The 18,861-nt window shown below is 32.6% G+C and overlaps 3 protein-coding genes and 1 long non-coding RNA gene across 9 annotated transcripts; 2 read left to right on the forward strand and 2 right to left on the reverse strand.

Annotated features, from left to right (window-relative positions):
* Positions 1–290: 290 nt before the first annotated feature.
* Positions 291–4,047, reverse strand: LOC8260615 (cullin-3A). Its single transcript, XM_015721331.3, has 2 exons — positions 3,530–4,047; positions 291–2,473 (listed from the first exon to the last, which is right to left on the reverse strand). Exons 1-2 carry the CDS (start codon positions 3,688–3,690, stop codon positions 436–438), a joined length of 2,199 nt encoding a protein of 732 aa, XP_015576817.1. The 5' UTR covers positions 3,691–4,047; the 3' UTR covers positions 291–435.
* Positions 4,048–8,857: 4,810 nt separating this feature from the next.
* LOC8260614 lies at positions 8,858–11,702 on the forward strand. 4 transcript variants are annotated; one of them, XR_003079515.2, is made up of 3 exons: positions 8,858–9,076; positions 10,957–11,161; positions 11,430–11,702. It is a non-coding gene; the product is annotated as an uncharacterized LOC8260614 (long non-coding RNA). The 4 variants fall into 4 exon arrangements; XR_001535437.3 differs by lacking the exon at positions 11,430–11,702 and adding an exon at positions 11,251–11,423 and having other exon boundaries at positions 8,875–9,076; positions 11,097–11,161; XR_003079514.2 differs by having other exon boundaries at positions 8,880–9,076; positions 11,097–11,161.
* A 380-nt stretch (positions 11,703–12,082) lies between these two features.
* On the reverse strand, positions 12,083–14,181 carry LOC125369418 (tRNA 2'-phosphotransferase 1-like). Its single transcript, XM_048371580.1, has 4 exons — positions 14,154–14,181; positions 13,451–13,573; positions 12,493–12,549; positions 12,083–12,343 (listed from the first exon to the last, which is right to left on the reverse strand). Exons 1-4 carry the CDS (start codon positions 14,179–14,181, stop codon positions 12,270–12,272), a joined length of 282 nt encoding a protein of 93 aa, XP_048227537.1. The 3' UTR covers positions 12,083–12,269.
* A 2,346-nt stretch (positions 14,182–16,527) lies between these two features.
* On the forward strand, positions 16,528–17,951 carry LOC8260612. 3 transcript variants are annotated; one of them, XM_015721325.3, is made up of 3 exons: positions 16,528–16,684; positions 17,200–17,513; positions 17,609–17,951. In XM_015721325.3, the coding sequence occupies exons 2-3, from the start codon at positions 17,201–17,203 to the stop codon at positions 17,830–17,832; spliced, it is 537 nt and encodes a 178-aa protein (XP_015576811.2). In that variant the 5' UTR covers positions 16,528–16,684; position 17,200; the 3' UTR covers positions 17,833–17,951. The 3 variants fall into 3 exon arrangements, with proteins under 3 accessions (XP_015576811.2, XP_025013745.2, XP_015576810.2); XM_025157977.2 differs by having other exon boundaries at positions 16,529–16,684; positions 17,612–17,951; XM_015721324.3 differs by having other exon boundaries at positions 16,531–16,684; positions 17,191–17,513.
* The last annotated feature ends 910 nt before the right edge of the window (positions 17,952–18,861 follow it).

The following is an 18,861-nucleotide window of genomic DNA, read 5'->3' on the forward strand; positions in this document are numbered from 1 at the left end:
AAAATCAAATACAGTGCCTCTGATCAAATCACAACTCAAAATGCAAACTTCAGAGAAACCTATTATAACTTTGCAAGAATACTAATTTCAAATAATAAACATGACAAATTGCTATCAATATTTAGTTGAAATGAAAGTGTATTGACAGGGTCCCTGCTATCTACACAACTGAAATTATGACTGCTGCAGTCGTCCCTAATTATTGACAACCTTTTGAGTTTGGAAGAACGAGTAAATACAGCATGATTTGGCCACTAATTTCAGACAAGTAACAATAGTCCAGATGACAGTGAAAGCAGAAATAAATGGTATTCATTAAAATCCAATAAACTTGCGGAAATAGAACAATTCTCCACTTACCAAGGTACATGTCCAATTGGTAGCTAAACCATCCCCACAAGAAGAGAAAAAACGTAACTTGCTCAAGCCATCCCTTCAAGCAAGATATCGATACAGTTTTCTATCAACACTATCCCTCTCCAAGAAATCTCGTTCAATAAGAGACTCGATTCGTTTCTTAATCTCTGTGGGATTTGCCAGAAACCGTGACTGCAACTGCTTTGTGACCTCAGTAATTATATTGTTATGATCTAATACCCTCCTTGACTTCATGATCCTAACTATTGCTGCTTCAATCTGAGGCTTCCTGTCCTCCTCCACCCTCTGCCGAGTCTCCTGCTTTTCAGGTTCTGATTCCTTTTGTGCAACGACAGTTCCTATCTTCACCTTGTAGAATTTGCTTGTGAACTTATCATTGACAAAAAAAGCATCTTCTTCACCAATGTCTTTACTCATGGGTTCTTTCCGAAGAACATTCTTTCCTTTCACACAAGCCATGGATTGCAGGCACCTCTTCAAGTCTGAAGCAGGAATCTCTGTTGCCTGCTCAATCTCCTTGTAGCTAAGCCGATCAGCATTGTTAAATAGCATAAGGACACACATTTGATATGTAGATACATTCAACTCATGTTTCTGACCCCTTCCGAATGTTGCTTTTATATCTGCTGTGCCCATGTTAGTTTGCCAGGACAGTCTCCGCCCTGTATGGGTCCCAAGGTAATATGACCTGAACTTTTCACACAGTGCTGACATCTCAGCAGGTAGGTTGCAAGTAACACTAGGCTGGGTTGGCCAAGATCCTGTCGTCAGAACTTGGACTACAAGTGTAGGTCCATCCCCTAGCTCTGGGTGGCTTGCATAAAACCCTTGAATTGTATCCTGGGAGGTCTTCATGTCAGTAAACATGCCTTCTAGTTTTGAAGTGAATTGATATCCACATTCAGTCTTGAGCTTGACTATCAAACTTCTCTCTGCATCATCAGAGACAGTTTTTCCTGATAATAGCCGCTTAGCCAAATGCTGTTTATAATACTTCTCAAAAACATCTTTCTCTTGTAAGTAGCGGAACAGCATCATCACCTTGTCAAGAATAATCTCCACATCCTCCTCACTAACTCCCTTTAGACCTTTACGAAGTTTGTCATCCACAAACAATGAAATGAATTCAGGAGAGCGAGCATTCAAATTAATAAAATATTCAAAAGAAGAATTCAACGCATTCTGGAATGTTTTATCATTGTTGAATGCCAAGCTTATGATGCTATCGTACTTGTCTCTTTCATCCAACAAACGCTGCACAAATTCCACGGGATCCTTCAGCCTTTCTGGATCAGTAACTAGTTGCTTACCAGTCTCCCTGAGGTGAGAAGTCATCACTTCTCGAATGGTCTGAAGACCATTAGATACCCGACGGAATAGGTTATACATTCTTCCCAAGTCTTCATATTTATCATCAAGAAGCATATTCACCAGACCAGAATTCTCCATGTGGACTAGTCTCAGCATGTGGTTAGCAATCATTTCCTTCTCCACCACATTAGTTATCTTGACTTCACTCTTTGCATCCAAGTAGTGTGTCACTCTCTCTATCTCTTCATTCAAACGTTTCTCAGCTTTCTTCAAATACTCCCCACAATCACAGCATTCAATGAACTTCTGAGATTCAACCTTGTAAAACTCTGCTGAAACCTCAAGAAATGGCTTCTCAAAATCCTCTTGGTAAACCAAAGAACCTAAATCCATAAGCATCTTGATAATGTTCCTCATCAATCCTCGGTCTATAACTTCACCTGTTCGTTCTCTGTGAACTAATTCAAGAAGTGTGTTCAAAAGCCTTGTTTGAATTTTGCTGGAGTGTATGATGTTATCCCTCCAAAGGTTCAGTCCAAGCTCATGAACAGGGGTTTTATGAGTGCTTGGAATGTATGTCCTATCCATGTACATCAATATGTCCCTAATCATTTGCAATGCTTTATTATGGTCATTCCATTTCCTGTTCAGCTCCTCCAAAAATGAATCCCCTTGAGCAGCCTCAATAGATTTTGAGATTTCTTTAAGATGTGATGTCATCGTTGAAACTAGACCAGAATACAACTTTTCACCAAATTTATGCAGCACCATGTTATAGGCATTCCTGAAACCACGCCAAAACTGTAATATTAGAAACACAACCACTTCAAACTGTCTGCATTTTCTCCTTCATCCCATCTTTTCTTGGATTTACATTGTGAAAGAGGCATAAATAATAATAATAATAATAACAATAATAGTACATTTGAAAAATCCAGACAGAATGAATGGAATTCAATAGACCATACATATTAACTGAAGTCGCCTGAACAACAGTCTCAAAAAATGCATAATATAAGAACTGTCTAAAATAGATACAAGGTTGCATATGGGAAAGCAAGGGAGAAAAGAGTGAATGGTTATCAAATCAATCTGCAACCATTTAAGAAAGAACAAAAACATTTACATGTAAACAAAATAGAGCACTAGACAGACTTCAATATCCTCTCTCTCTCTCTCTCTCTCTCACACGCACACACACGCACACAAACACACACACACAGAGTAATTAATGTTATGGGTGTAAATTCTTATTGTAACAAAATACTCCGTGTAAAATACAAGTGGATGTTATCTGCACCTTGAAAAATAAAACGATTTCTCAATTTTCCTAATTGTAATGCTGATTTCATTGTGTTTCATCTTCTAAGAAACCAATGCATTATTGTTTACATTAAAATGGTACTCACCACTGCCGCACAATATTTACCAAACTGGCAATCAGGTAATATTAAAACCTCTGTCTCTCTCTGTTTTCCTTTTATCCATTGTCATTTTAATGACTAGAAATGCTAAAACGAAAAGACTGAGACAATACAAAGTAAGAGACCACAAGCAGTAATCCGGTAAGCAAATTCCTTGTGTCATCAAAAATCTCTACAGTTTGCATAAATCACCAAAAAGCTAACAAAATTACATCTAGCGAAACTAATATCTGCGAGGAACGTAAAATTACGATAGTTGAAATTAATCACCAAATATAATTATCTAAACAGCTTTTTAATTAATCAAGCATAACATGTAATTAAGTTTAATCAAAGAACCTAAGCATACGCATAAAATCAAAAGAATCGCATATCCTAAAAGCAAGAATTGAAAAGAAAAGAAAAGAAAAGAAAACCTATAGAGCTCTTCAAAACTAAGGCCACTAGCGTTATGATTGTAAATCTCATGAATAGCATGTTCGAGAATCTTCCATGTTTTATCTGCATATTTCGGATCCACCACCACCCGATGCTTAAACGCCTCTATCTGAAAATTTCTCTTCTTCTGATTACTCATCCTCTTTATTTCCCCTCTCCGATCCGATTCCCAAACCGAAACTCCCGATCTCCAAAACCACAATTAAACAACGAATCGCAAAAGAAATTAGGAAAAACCGTAGACAGTTAGATTAACCGGCAGATATTTATCATTATTCTTATTATTGTTATTAATCGTCTGCGTACGGACGGGGAAATTAGGGTTTGAAAAAACAGAAAGGTTTTTAGAGAGGGAAGGGGAAGGTAATATATTAAAGGCTGACGAAAGGGAAATATATCAAAATCAGATAAAAGGGGAAATAATTATTACGAAGCAAAAATTAAAATAAAATACAAATTATTGTTTTTGTTTTTTTTCTGAGAAAAGAAATACAAATTATTATTACTGTTATAAATTATTAATTAGAAATTTATTTGAACTTTTTTTTTTTAGGTGGAGAAGAAATGGATGATTGACGGTAGAGAGAGAGAGATTTGGCCTTTTCGGTGGGTTTTGGATGCCGTTTCATAGAAGTTCCAAAAGACGTTTTTTTTAAGGAGGTGTGTAGTTTAGTTCAGTTTAGATTTGAGTGGAGCGCACATAGATACGTTTCTTTCTGAGTTGAATGCTTTGAGCGCGTCTACAGTTCAATACACACACAGCACCAGCCATGGTCCACTCGGTGCCTTTTAAAACAAAATTTTGATTTTTTTCTTAAACCATTGCTTTTTACTTGTTTTTGGTGATTTTGTTTTTCTTGAGTTGAATAGCTTAATTGCTAACTAAATTATCTATCTTATACATATTTTTAAATTTAGTATGTGATTTTGAATTTTAAATTTTAAATTTTTATAATATATTTTAATATTTATCTTAATTTTAAATTTTATAAAATTATAGATGATTAATCATATTAATAAATAAAAAGATTTGAGTCGATAGCAGAATTGTTAGCTAATCTTATAACCAACAACAGCATCATATAAATCAATAAGTATATAATCTAGCAATATATAATTTTCTAATATTATACTCATCATTATTAGTATTTGGAAAAAAAAAAATTTAATATTTTGTTTATTTCTATTTTTTTTTATCATTTGTTTCAAAGATTGAAAGTATCTCAAGCTTTAGATTTCTAAGATTTTGAATAAACTTTTTAATTAAAGTGTTTAAGGATAACTCGGTTTCTTTTTTCTATTACCAATATTGTAGCCACAACATTAAATTTTAATTGATATTTCATTAAATATCCAAATTAAAATCAATATTGCAATACGTAATTAATATTAAAAGAATAACAATTACATACTAGAGTTAAAAATACTTAACATTTAAGCATTGGTTTAAATAAATAAAAAGCATTGCTGAACCAACCAAATGGTAACATATTTATGGGTCTCTCATCTTTTTATGTAATTTAACTCACTCTTTGCTCCTTTTGTTTCACTATCCAACTTCACTAAATGGATTCTACCACCTATAAGACATTTGAACCAGCTGCTTATCAATTCCTCCGAGTGTTTGCGACATCCAATCCCAAACTGCTAGCAAACCATACACTCCCTTATGAAAATTAGAGATAAAGATAGTGACCTAATGATAAGAGATTCTATTGTTTAAAGTTGTCGAGATTATCTTGTCTTTTGACAAAATGTATTGTACGAAACTAAATCTACTAACAGAAATATAAGATAAAAGTGAAATAATATCATGAACTAATTCAATTTCCTAAGGACAATCCTCTAGAGGTATCAAAGCTTGGACAAAGTAATTACAAGTTTGAAAAATAAAGGCCATGGGCAAGTGAGAGTTTCTGGTTGAGAGAATAAAAGCAGGATCAAAATTGAATTTTAGAACCATCTAGTAGTATAGTGAGATAACTTTTGCAAAATGGCTTGAAATTTTGAATTCAAATTTTGAAAGAATAATTTTTTAATAATATTTCGTCATCGAGATTTCAAACTGCGTTTTCATTAGATTTTTTTTTTTATTTTGAAATTGACATTAATATGGCGGGCTTGAACTTGATATAAATTAAAATTAACCGTAACTTTATAAATATTTTATTGTAAAATAGAATTTGTATAGTGACTCTTGAGAAGAATTGCAATCATTAGCCGCTTCTTCTCCTTTCATTTTACTAAAAGAATAAAAGTTGAACTTTAAAACTATAGCATTCTTATTTTTCCTCATACACCACGACATACATTAGATCTTTGACCTGATATATCTATTGGGTGTGTCGTCCTGATATTTCTAAGGAGTGTTTCTACATATTATACCAACACCAACTCTTAAAAGACATAAACCTTACCGGATTTGCAATAAATCCAAAGCTAAAAGGTAACTGAGAGGCTATAGCACGACAATTAAGGAGTAAAGCATGCTCTACTAATTCCTCTTCCATCAGCATAGAGACATCTTAGGGAGTCCACCATGGTTAGTTTAAATAGCTTCAGTTTTATAGTCAGGCTGAAGTTATCCATAGAACAGCTCTTTAATTAAGGGATAAACAAGACTTTTATCCGGAATTTGTCATTATGAAAAAAATAAAGGAAGAAGGTATAATAGAATAAAGTTCATGATCAAACAAACTATTCAATGAAGGTTGATTTAGTGGGAATCTAAATGTCATATCACTTTGTCCTTTTTATTAATAAGACTAATAGGAATATTCAAGATAACCTCTATCTCTTTCTTTTTTCTTTTCTTTTCTGGATGAGGAGGCCAAAGCCAACAATTAAAAAAGAAAAAAGAAAAAGAAACCCAAGACAAAATAAATCAAGCAACAGCCTTAGATATTGTTTGACCCGACATTCTAGCGTTCTCAGTGAATAGATTTGAAATTATATAAACTGTGTTTTTCAATTTTTTTAAAGAACTTGTTCCTAAACTTAAACCTCTAACTTTCACTAACATTTTTTTTAATTAAATAACATTTTCTTAATATTTTTATCACTCCTTTAATCAAAATTTAAATTATATTTAAATTTAAATTTATAGTGATTTTTTAATTTTCTATAAAAAATAATAATATAGAGTCATTTATTATATTTTCTTGAAATAATGGTTTGAAATTTCTAATAATAAATAGATTAATAATATTATGATATACATTATTAAAACTAGAATTTTAATTGATGAATATTTTAGTGGCAATGACTAATAATAATTTCTCAAATATTTAATATTAGTTAGTGATATGTTTATATTATATATATATATATATATATATATATAATTAAAGTATTTTATGTGTTTCTTTTACCTCACTTTAGTTTTCTTATATAATTTCAAGTGATAATAATAAAAAATGGAAAACATGAGCCAAAAAATGCATGAATATGCTTTAATTGGACTGCAGTAGTAAAATGCTTGAAATAAAGAAACACGGATTACTAAAATTGCAGGTCTGATAGAATTTATCAAGTCCAACGAAGAGAATTAATTAATTATGATGTTATTAAGAATAATTATCTGTTAAGTTGTTTATTTTGTTTATAAGAGAATAACTATAATAGTGTTATGCTGAGAGAATGACTCTGAAAAATAAATCTCTACAAAATGTAGAAGTCAAGAGAGGGGATTAATTATTCTTCTCTCTGTAAATTCCCTACAATTCATCTTCTACAACATTTAGTTAGTTTTTGCATTGTTCTTTCAAGAATTATATAAGCTTTTCAGGACGTGGAGAGTTTCTTTATTCCTTAAAGAACTTATGAATTTTAAGGGAGTTTTAATTTTTTATTTTATATATCTTATGTCAATCTATTTAATTACAATGATCATTAAATTAAATATGTCAGGCTAAGTTCTATAAGTGTTTAATTTGAATTTTTTATTTATGTATGAACCTTATATATTATGAGTTTAATGAATGATTTTTTTACCTTTATACATGTATTAGTTTCATCTATTATTATTGGTTGATCATCATATCAATTTAATAGTAATATTTGTTATAAAAATTCTTAGGTTAAAAGTATTAGAAACATCATTTTTACTTTAATATACGTCATTAGCTTGAGTGATTTATGAAAAATGCACATCACCATCTCTCATTCATTAGATTTGGACTTAAAAAAAAAATAAAAGGATTGCTAAGTATAAACTAGACTAAATGCTATTTTACCATATAATTTACATTAATCATTCTAGTTGCATATTTATTTTATAGTTATTTGATTTTTTTTTTGTAAATCTTAAAATCATTCTCAAAACATTAGCTTAGAGTGTTTAGATTTATTTTTAGTATTTTGTTTGTCTTTATAATATATGCTCTATAATTTCTTGTGAGATCGATCTCACAGTAAACTAACTAGTACTATAATTCAGTTCGTACTCTTACATATGTTAGAGACATCAGTTAGCTATTAACTACTATAAGAGTTGTAAATTAAGCAAATATTATATATCCCACGTTTTATCTCATTTCTTACCCAGCTAGTAAAAATCTACGTATTCACTTATTGGTCAAAAGAAAGAAAGAAATAAAGCAGAGTTGCATTCTCTTACTCGGACCGTTATAGGATTATATATAATAGAACCGCCACAACCATTCGAGTATGACTATTAGATTGCAGTAACTAATATTGTTTTAACCGCTCTCATTATGTCAGAGATTTAAGTTAAACCTTAGCTCAATTTGTATACAGTATTTATATGTAACTCTCTAGTAGACCTATTTATGGGCCTGGGTATCCACCCGGCCCGCCAGGCCCGCACTATTTGGGCTGGGCTTGAGAGCCCGGCCCGGGCCGGCCCGATGTCTAGTATAATTACTAAAAAAATAGGTTTAAAATAAATATGTCATACTCAACACTCAAAGCTATGACCTCTTCTTATAATTAAGTGTCCTATACCACTTAACTAGCTATTATTTCTACTTATAGTTTTATTATTATTAATAATATAAAAATAAAAATAAAAAACCCTAAATGTAACTAAAATTTGGGACAATGAATTGAACGCATAGGACAATGAACCTAGACTCCATCTTGGGCTGGGCCAGGCCGGGCCGGACCCTTTAAAGAATTTAGGGCTTGGACTTGGATAGAGAGATATAAAATATTTTTGGGCTTAGGCGGTTTCGGGCTTGTTTAGAAAAAAGTCAGGCCCCGTCAGGCCCGGTCCGAATCCGTCCAAGCCCGGTCCATGAACATGTATACTCTCTAGTCCTGTCTCTTGGCTCAATTGCTTGCTAAACCCAAAGTGTATAACCCACTTCATTTCTTCGCATTTACATAGTAACGTAATTCTAAATCGTAAATCACAAACCTAATTCTATTTTTGTCTCAACCTCACAGCCTCCACCCTCTAATCTCTTTTCCTCTGCCCTCGCAAACCCCAATTGCAGCCGCTTCCACCCTCGCAGCAGTCCCCGGTCATCTTTCTTCAAGCCTCCACCCTTGGTGGTCATCTGGTACTGTTGTTTGTTTTAATTTCGTCATTGCTCTTATTAATATCGATCAATTTCTCCATATGTACAATTAAATGCTTTGAAGCCTATATTTAAGCATACGACATGCTGCATTATAGGTAAAGAAAAAAAAATGATTGAAATGATTTTCTTTAGCCTTTTGGTTTGAAGAAACTGAACCACAGTCTCAGAATCCTAGCTGGATTGCTCATTTCCTTGTTCTATCTTTACAGCTTTTATAACTATTCTTTTATTCCTTGTATGGCTGTGAGCACACATTGCATATTCAAATGAAACGTTATATTTGATAATAACTCCTCAAAGGGGGAGTAGTCAGTGGTCTTTTCTACTTGTAGTCTTACCCCACAGCACAGACCATTTCGTAGCATCCTAGGCACTATTTAAATTGAGCAAGTTCAGTCTAATTAGAATTCAAAACAAGAAAATCCATCAATTCTAATTTAATCAAATTGACCATATTTGCTCGGTTTTATTTATAAGATGTTTAAAAAATTAAAAAGAAAGACTTTATTTTCTAAAGCAGTGATCCTAAGAAAGGTATCGTTAGAGAAATACCCATCATTAGGTACTTATTTTCTATTAAGCTAGAGGACTCCAAATAAAGAAGCCAAACCTTTTACTGTACAACCATGAACACACACGGTATACATCAATTTCTTTTTGGAAAAAGATATGCAAATACCATTTTTATTTCTATTTTTTGAAAGTAGGATAATTGAAAAGGTTTCACTTTCTCTGAAAGGCGCTTAACTTTATGTAGCTGCTCAAATTATTATACTTTTCCCAAGTTTTTTTCTCTTTTTTTTTTTTTTTCTTAAAGAACGTTTAAGATAGTTTCAAATATCTTAATGTCTGTGCTAAGGGAAGGCTGCGTTCCCATTATAAAGCTTTTCAGATGAATGGAATAGCTTTAGATCATAAAAGACATAGCATAGAAAAACTATATATAATTACATGAATCATGTCTCTCTATTACTTTCTTCTCTAATTTTATGCCAAAAATACGACTACTTCTTGAGTGCGATTTATTGGAAAAAGAAAAGATGGAATTGTTCATAAAAAAATGTCTTCTCATCTTCTCTCTTTTCAATTCCTTTTATGCTCTTCTCTCCCTTGCTATCATTTTCTTACCTTATATGACCATTTATTCTCTTTCATCATTAATTTCTTTTTACCATCAATTATGTTTGACAATTTTAATTACCTTTGCAGTCTTTTAATTAAAAAATTCAAGATTTTACGATGATTATATTTCTTATAATAATATTAGTATATAGGATAATATTACTTCAATTATTGAAATAAAAAATAGTTAAACGTGAAAATTGAATAATAGTTAATAATAAAATATTGAAATATCTCTCAACAAATAATATCTAGTTTCAATACATATTGATAATATAAAATTTAATATTTACAGTAATAATATACCTATGAATTCTATCATAATCAGTATAATCTTATAATTTACATATTTGTTATTTTACAGATTTCGGACTATGTATAAAATTATTTTATTAAATTTAAATCATGTCAGTGCTAATAAAAATGAAAGAGGAAAAATAATAATACCACGTGCCGGGAATCTAATGCAGAGGAAAATGATAAATCCAGCGTTGAATTGTCTCTAAAAAGATATGCTTTAAATTGTAATACTTTTAATTCATCAATAACTGCTTTGTAATTCTAATCAAACACTTGTAGTTCTTTCTTTCTTAAAAAATAAAAAAACACTTTTGGCTCGAGTGTTTCATATTAAAATCAGCTAATAAGTTGCTAAACACCGAAAAATATGAAAAAACAAGAGAGCTATCATTGACTTGGGTTATTGTTTGATGCATCTTATTGGGCTTTACGTTTAGGTTGCTGATTTTCAACAAAACACTAAAATGGACCGGAAAGCATTAAACCATTCAGCGTGCCTAACAAAATATAAAATCCCTAACCTATCCTTTGAAGCCTTTCTCTCTTTTGATTGTACGGTTTGTGTTGTGTGAGCCAGAAAGCGCGAAAAAAAAGCAGCGGATGAACACAACCCGCCACCATGTGACGCATGCACAGAAGAGGGTTAGTCATTTCATTTTATCGTGTTTTCAGACAATCCCTTTTCATAGTGCAATTTGATTAATTCGATTTTATTTTATTTTCTTTTCCAGTAAGGGTATATCGGCATCTGCTTTGCCCTACAAGAGAACGCCGCCTAGTTGGCTTAAGATTTTCTCTTAGAATTTGAGAAATCCTAACCCTAACTCTAATGATTTTGTCAATTGCTTCATTTTCTTTTGTTTTAAAGCATATTGTTTATGTTTTAAAGTTGAACTTATTTTGGTTTCAGTTTGATGAGAATATTTGCAAGTCTGCCAAGAAAGGTTTGACACCCTCTACAATTGGTGTTATCCTTCGTGATTCTCATGGGATTGCTCAAGTGAAGAGTGTTACTTGCAGCAAGATTTTGCGTATATTGAAGGCATACGGTAAGAATGCTGCTTCTCTTGAATGTTAGTTATTTTAATTGAACTAGAACTTCTTTTTTGTGATTAATTACTTTTCTGTACTTGCTTCACATTGGCTGACTTATGATGTTGATCAATTTAATGATTTTATTGTATGTTTTCTTTATTTTGGAAAATGTTGGCAGACTCAATTGGTCTTGGTATTGTTACTTCATGCTCTAAAAGAAATTTCCAAAATTTGCATGTCTTTAACTTTGCTTTTCAGTGTCCTGTCTGCAAGAATGATGAATCGATAATTATCTTATGTGTGACAAGCATTCGTATTCTTTCATTGATTTCTCTTACTGTGATCTTATATACTTAGGATCAGATAGTCTCTTCTTGCAAGTTTAGTCCATTCAGTAGCCTCTCAAGGATTTCTTGCTTAGTTTAAAATCTTCTATTATGTCATCTCATAGTCTATTGCGTTTAGCTGTATTACTTTAATTCATCAAAAGCTTTAATTCTACTTTTTTATTCACCTTTTGATGCTTGAATCAATTTCATTCATTCACCATAAGCTACATGCATGGTGTAGCATGCCAAGTACATGACACAAAACAACAAGGGCCTCTCGTAACTATAATCGATCATTTCATGGGTGTGAAAACAATCATAATCATGTCATGTTGGAAATGACATTGGTAGTCTATCTCGCAATGACTCGATCTTTTCAAAGTACTTTACAGGCACAAAATACCATCAAAACCTTCAGTCAAGATCACTCTATTGTCTGATACGTAAAGCTTCATTCCATCTGCATTCAACAGAACAACAAAAAAGGTTTTAAAAGAAAGAACAACACTTTCATTCATGAATCCCTAACTAGCAAATGAAAGGTAGAAAGTATTTAACTTGGATACTGTTTACTATGTGCTAAAGAGGTCAAAAGTTAGGCTAAGCTACCTTCTAGAGCCTTTTTCACATCAAGATATATCAAAACATTCACACTCAGCCTTATACCTGAAAGACAAAAGAATCAAGTTAATAATCAAAAGATGCACTTTCTACGAGAATCACTAGAAGAATTGATCTTGTATTTGGAAAACTATAATATTTACTCTAATTGCTACTATATTGAATTTTGTTGTTTCCCTTTATCAGCATCCTTCAACTTAAACCACAAATGACCTTTAGCATAGATCCACCATTTGACATGTTGAATACTAGACACTGAAGGATCATCTAGTAAGCATGCCCAATAAGCTGTCAGGTGAATGCATAAAAGTTATCCAATAAATGTATGAATTTCGAGGAAATAAAATCCTCACAGGATCGTAATACTTAATTAGGGTCTTCAATATGCACAATTAGAGACCCGATGTTATTACTAAGTTTGATCATTATTAACTTCCAAAGGCTAACAAAATGTCATCACATATATTATACGTTTAGATTAAAACATTTTCAAGTATGACTTCCACGGAATCAATTACCTAAATGAAATTAATGAATATAATATATAACCCTAATAGGAAATCTTATCTAAAGCCCTTCAGGGGAAACTAGGGATTAGCTTATCATTCCAACAACTAGCTCTGGCTCGGCTGTAAGATTACTCCCCATGAATTAAGCAAACTCCCTATTAAGACAACTCCTAATGGCTTACGGGGTTAGAAGTGGATCTTCAAAATGGCCATTGACCTTTCCGTCTTACTGTAAAAAACATTCCCAACAATGACTAAATTTGATGATCTATCATCAGGAAAAGAATCCAGTGAAGTGTTGTAAATGGTAAAGACGGTAACAAATGCAACGTTATCTCTAACATTGGAGTCAGAGGAAGAATCTAGCAAATGGGTTTTGTTGAGTACTTGTGCAAGAAACAATAACAAGTAAAAGAAAAGTAAAGACTATAAGAAACCTTCGCATTGCAACCGATTAGGCAAGCCTTGGCTATCAGCAGGCCCAAGAACCAGATGATAAGACTTTTTATTCCGATTTTTCTGGAGAGCTTCAGTGACCGAGTTCGAATACAATTCCAGCACTAAAATTAATTTTATTTTTAAAATTTTAAAATATAAAGCAATAATTTAGTTCAAGTATCAGGTAATGAATAAATAGAAAAATAAAACATAAGGAGAAGGGAGGGAGGATAAATCACCAGAGAATATATGAAAGATGACGAGAAGAAAAAAGAAACAAAGGATGAAACGACGCCTTCCACTCCATGTTCTCATTCTTAATCAATATTTCTATTAGATCTTAAAGTTCAACAACCATAAGCATTGAAGTTATTCCTAAGAAAAAGGGAATATTAAATACTAGAAAATTAGCAAACCAAACCATAAACAAACATGATAAAGAAAGCTGACAAGTCAAGAATCAGTTGATTTCGACTGTAATATTTGAAACTAACTGCAGAATTAAGCAAGTCGTATAAAACACTAATGATAAATGTAAAACGACATTTGTTTTCTTATAAAACAAAAAGACATTGTAATTATATTAAGCAGAGATATCGGAACCTCGGATGAGAGCAAAAATCAGCGACAATACTCAAATTCAGATCTAATAACGCCATTCTGAATATTAGCTGTCTGATTTTGGACATATTTACGATCTACAAACGGTAGTTCGTTTCGACCCTTCCATTTCCGCACATCTTTTAAACGAGTTATCATTCCATTACAATCCAAATATGGTTTGATTATATCTTATTGGTCCTTCATATATATATTTCTTTTTTTTTTTAATTTTAAACCAGTAATTGTTTTGTTTAATTTAAATGCTATTTTAAATTCAATCAATTTTGTCATGCTTTGTTTGCCGACAGAAGTGTATTCTAGCTTGCCAGCACAGATTTTCAGTAAATAACACGAATGTAGAGTTATTGAATTTTCATCTTTAGTCATTATATATGTTGGGTATATCCTAATTGAATTTAACTAAACACCTCATGATTCCTTGAACAATATTAAAAAGAAGCATTACCTCCGGATCAAACTAAACAGTACGTGAAAGTGCTTGAACCCTTTAGTCTAGGCTTCATTGGCTTGAATTTTTAACCATATATCACATACAAATTCTATGCATCTGTGAAGATTGAGCTCAAATTCTCAATAATATACCGTTCATGACTATATATATCAAGTTTTAAGCAAGTGGGGATGAAAAGGGGGTTCCGCCTATCATATCTTTACAGTGCAAGTCTGTAGAAAGACAGTTTCCTGCTACTAGATTCCAGTTACATGAATGTGTATACCAGTCCTCGAAACTTTTCTTCCTATCTTGTGAACTAAGCACATTTCCATGAAAGAACATCCATTGCACAGCCAACTTTATCACAATTCTCTCTAGCCTAGATTATAGTCAGGATGATGGTAGTTGATGATCAGAAAGACCAGTGATTCTTTTTGTCTCCAAGGGAAAAGAGATAAAGGAAAAGAAGAGGACCAATTCAATCTCCTACATAGTTAGGCCAGTTACGAAGATTAGAAGTAAAAACAATCAAGCAGTTAATGAAAGACAAATCAAAGGCAGTAGGAAACTCAATAACAAAAAATTCATTGCCCAATAACAAACTCATACATTTTCATATGGCAAGTGAATAACTAAAATTGAATGATGAAATTCAACATATGCAATACATGGTTTTCATTGGAAATGCTATATGGCTGGAGTACGCAAGAGCAGTGTAGCTCAAACTAACCCAACAATGTTTGTTTTTCAGGATACTGAAAAGTATGAGAAGGAAGCATTCCTGATTGCAGCACCGTGCAACATACATACTGCACTCATATCCTATAAGCCAAAGCCCAAAATGAATTCTAACTTGAAGTCCCAAAGCATAAAACTGTGGGATGATAGAAAAATAGGTTTTAAGAAGAAAAGAAGGCAAACCTCAAAACAAAATTCAGGATTGCAGGTGACACATAGCACGCACATATATTAGATTACTTAAGCCAGAACATGTGACCACATGGCATAATGCTTCTACAGATTGCTAATAATTGCCAGCATATCATGGAACAAGGATTTACAATTCCCTCAGATTAAAGGGAGGGTGTTCTAAAAGGAAAGATCTTTGCGTTAAACAAGGATAAGAAGTAAATGCAACTGAACACATTGTTATACACACACACACACAGCCTTAACAAAGCAGCCTTTAAATGACAGGAAAAGGAAAAGATAGTGAAAACATGAGTGAATCAATATTTTAGTTCATCCAGTAAGAGAAGCACAATGCCAAATCAACGTGTACAATTTTATTGAAGTTGCACAAGAAAAAATACATGCCCAACAATTAGCATATGTTCTACCAGTCATGAATTCTACAATGCATAAACTACAACAATTACATATTTCAAAAATAGAAATAAAAGAAAATGAAGGTTCTGTTTTTCTTTGATACAGCTCAACAAAAATCTTCTTGGACACAGGACATGATACTCCTCCTTATATAGCATCAATTAACATATATGAAAAGACAATAATTGGGCTATGAATGATCATAGAAATGTTAACGAAAGAACAATCACAAAGTGTTAAGGATCATAGAAATGTTAACGAAAAATCATAAAATGTCTAGTGCTACCAAGGGCTGTTAATCTCTTGTATTAAACTGTTTACTAATTCATTGCTCTGTTGGCAATAAAATGGAAATTTTTCGTATCTGTGTATTATCAGGGACGAAAATGATGTTTTTAGTGGCTAATTGCGAAGCCATAATTGAAAAAGTTTTTATTAATGGCTTAAAATGCAAAATGATTTACAGTAAATAATTTTATCTCTCTACATTATTCAGTTGAGAAGGAAATGGGTGAAAGTAAGACTGATTGAACAAACAAATGACAAAAAATGTATAAATTTTAATCATAATGATAGATAATAGAAATAAAATTAGACCCGAACATTCTAGCAGAGCAAAGAAAGTAGTAATGGAATGGTTCAAAAAGAAAAAAGAGAGCACTAATGAACACGTGTCACGAGCTCAATTTCTTAAAATTAAAAAATTTCTCCGTTAACCACTTACGTTGACACCGAATAATTGCCATATATAATCCTCGAATTACGACAGTTGGAGATCTGGTTCCTTCACCATCGCCTGTACAATCTCTGTTCGCTAAATTTCAGCCAATTTTCGACGCCACCTGAGGTAACTATCTGCTTTCTTATCCATTTTCCTCGCAGTTTCTTTGGAGCTTACAAATATTGGGATATCTAGGTTTTTTCTTTTTTCTTTTCTTTTCTTTTTTTTTTATTTAAAAAATTATCATTTCTGATGATGATGCAATACAGTCATTTTACTTCTTCTTAATTTTCTCCTTCAGATTTTTAATGCCTGATTAGTTTATTTAGGAATTTCGTTAGAATTATTTTAAATTGTTAGATTCTATTTTCTTTTCCCGCCATCTCTCAGCAGCCAAATGGAATAGATGTATGGTTTTAAGTGTCTCTGTGTTAATTCGATGATCGCTGATTAAAGTTTTCTTTTCGGTTATTAAAATTCTTGTTAGTAATTCTCTCTTTTTGAAATTTAATTTCCATGAATTTTACTTTCCATCTTTTCTTTTTTATTCTCCGGGGATCATCTTTTTAAAAATGTGCCTATGTCTGCTTAAACTATTATTCTCCGTCTGGTGATTGAATTTGAAAGTTTAGTTCTTATAGGATGCAGAGGAAAAGAGAAAGGAGAGATGATTTCTTTGGCATGGCTGACCCTTTTGGTAATTTCGGTGGCTTTGACATGAGGCCCAGCCTATTTGGGGGGCGGAATCCATTTGATGACCCGTTCTTTACTCGCCCTTTTAGGAGCATGTTTCAATCTTCAAATTCTGCTACTAGTGATGTGTCGCAAACCACTGGAGCAAAAGGAATAGTTATAGAAGAATTAAACTCTGATGATGAGAGCGAAAAAGAGAAAGAGACAGACACTGGCTTGGAGAATGAACCATCAGTTGAGCATCCCGATGACGGTTTTGATGGTAGATGAAATTTTTCACTGAGATATGTATCCTTTTTCCCTTCTTGCTTATAACAATTATGTGCTTCTAAACAATAGCAATTGTGACTGGTCTAGCAGAAGAGAAGAGCAAGACTGTGAATCATGGGAGTGATTATAACAGGATAGAAGGGAATAAGTCTCAGGCTCGCAGTTTCAGTTTCCAGACTTGCAAAGTCACATACGGTGGAGTAGATGGAGCATATTACACTTGTACAAGGACCAGAAGGGCAGGGAACGATGGAGTAAGTAACTTTCTTTTGAAAAGATTTCTAGGCGAGTTGAATTGTATTTGTATTTAAGGAGTGAATATGCTGTGCTATTTATCAATAGTCACTATGTAAGTCCTTCACGATATAGTTGTAGAACTGGATTAAGTTGAGATATTACTAATTCTGTATTTACAAGATTTAATGGCTCATTATTCTGTACATATGTTTAATATTTACTTTCTAAACCTGAATACAGAGATTTAATAAGTAATTTTACATCTCAAAAAAGGTACAAAAGAATTAATTTTAAGTATATGTCTACCTATCTTGTCTATATAAATTAAAGGGCCATCAAATTAGTCATTATTCTGGGCTACAAATATTGTTGAGCCAGACAGGCGTTATCCAAGCCAATTAAATCAATTTCAGTATATTTTTGCTGCTAAAGCTTAAAATATTTGGTTATTAATATCAAAATTCATGTTATAACCAGGTTTGTTTAAAAACCTGGTGTTTTCTACATTATTATTATTATTTTCTTTGATAAACAGATGAGCTTTTATTAATTAAATGGGGGAAAAACCAACTTATATTGATAGCAGACTAGCTACCAACTTTTTGCTGAAGCACCCAAGAAGAAACATAGTCAGTATAAATAGCATAAATTTGCTATTCCAAAACGAAAACTGAAAGCAACAACAATTTGTCAAACGAAATGCTCCAGAAATGAGATCAAAACTCAATGTGGACCAAGATTGCAGCCTCCATAGCAGAACAACGACATCAGCAGCAGCAAAACAGCATCAACAACAGCAGAGCTGTATCAGCAGCTTATACAAGGACAGCAGAAATCCAGACAGATTGCAGCAGAATAAACCAAACCAATGGCAACTACCCTAGCAGCAGTAGCATCAGAAGAACAATAGCAAGTAACGCGGTCAACAACAGTAGAACAGCAAAAGCAAGTAAAAGCACCAGTAACATAATTGCAGTAACAACATTAGAACAGCATCAGCAGCAACAGATGGATCAACAGCAGCATAAAATAAAACACCAGATCAGTACATTGCCACTCTGTTTCAGAGTTATATCAACAGCACCAGATCATTCCGTCAGCAT

Source organism: Ricinus communis, chromosome 1, assembly GCF_019578655.1.
Source record: "Ricinus communis isolate WT05 ecotype wild-type chromosome 1, ASM1957865v1, whole genome shotgun sequence".
Classification (NCBI taxonomy): domain Eukaryota; kingdom Viridiplantae; phylum Streptophyta; class Magnoliopsida; order Malpighiales; family Euphorbiaceae; genus Ricinus; species Ricinus communis.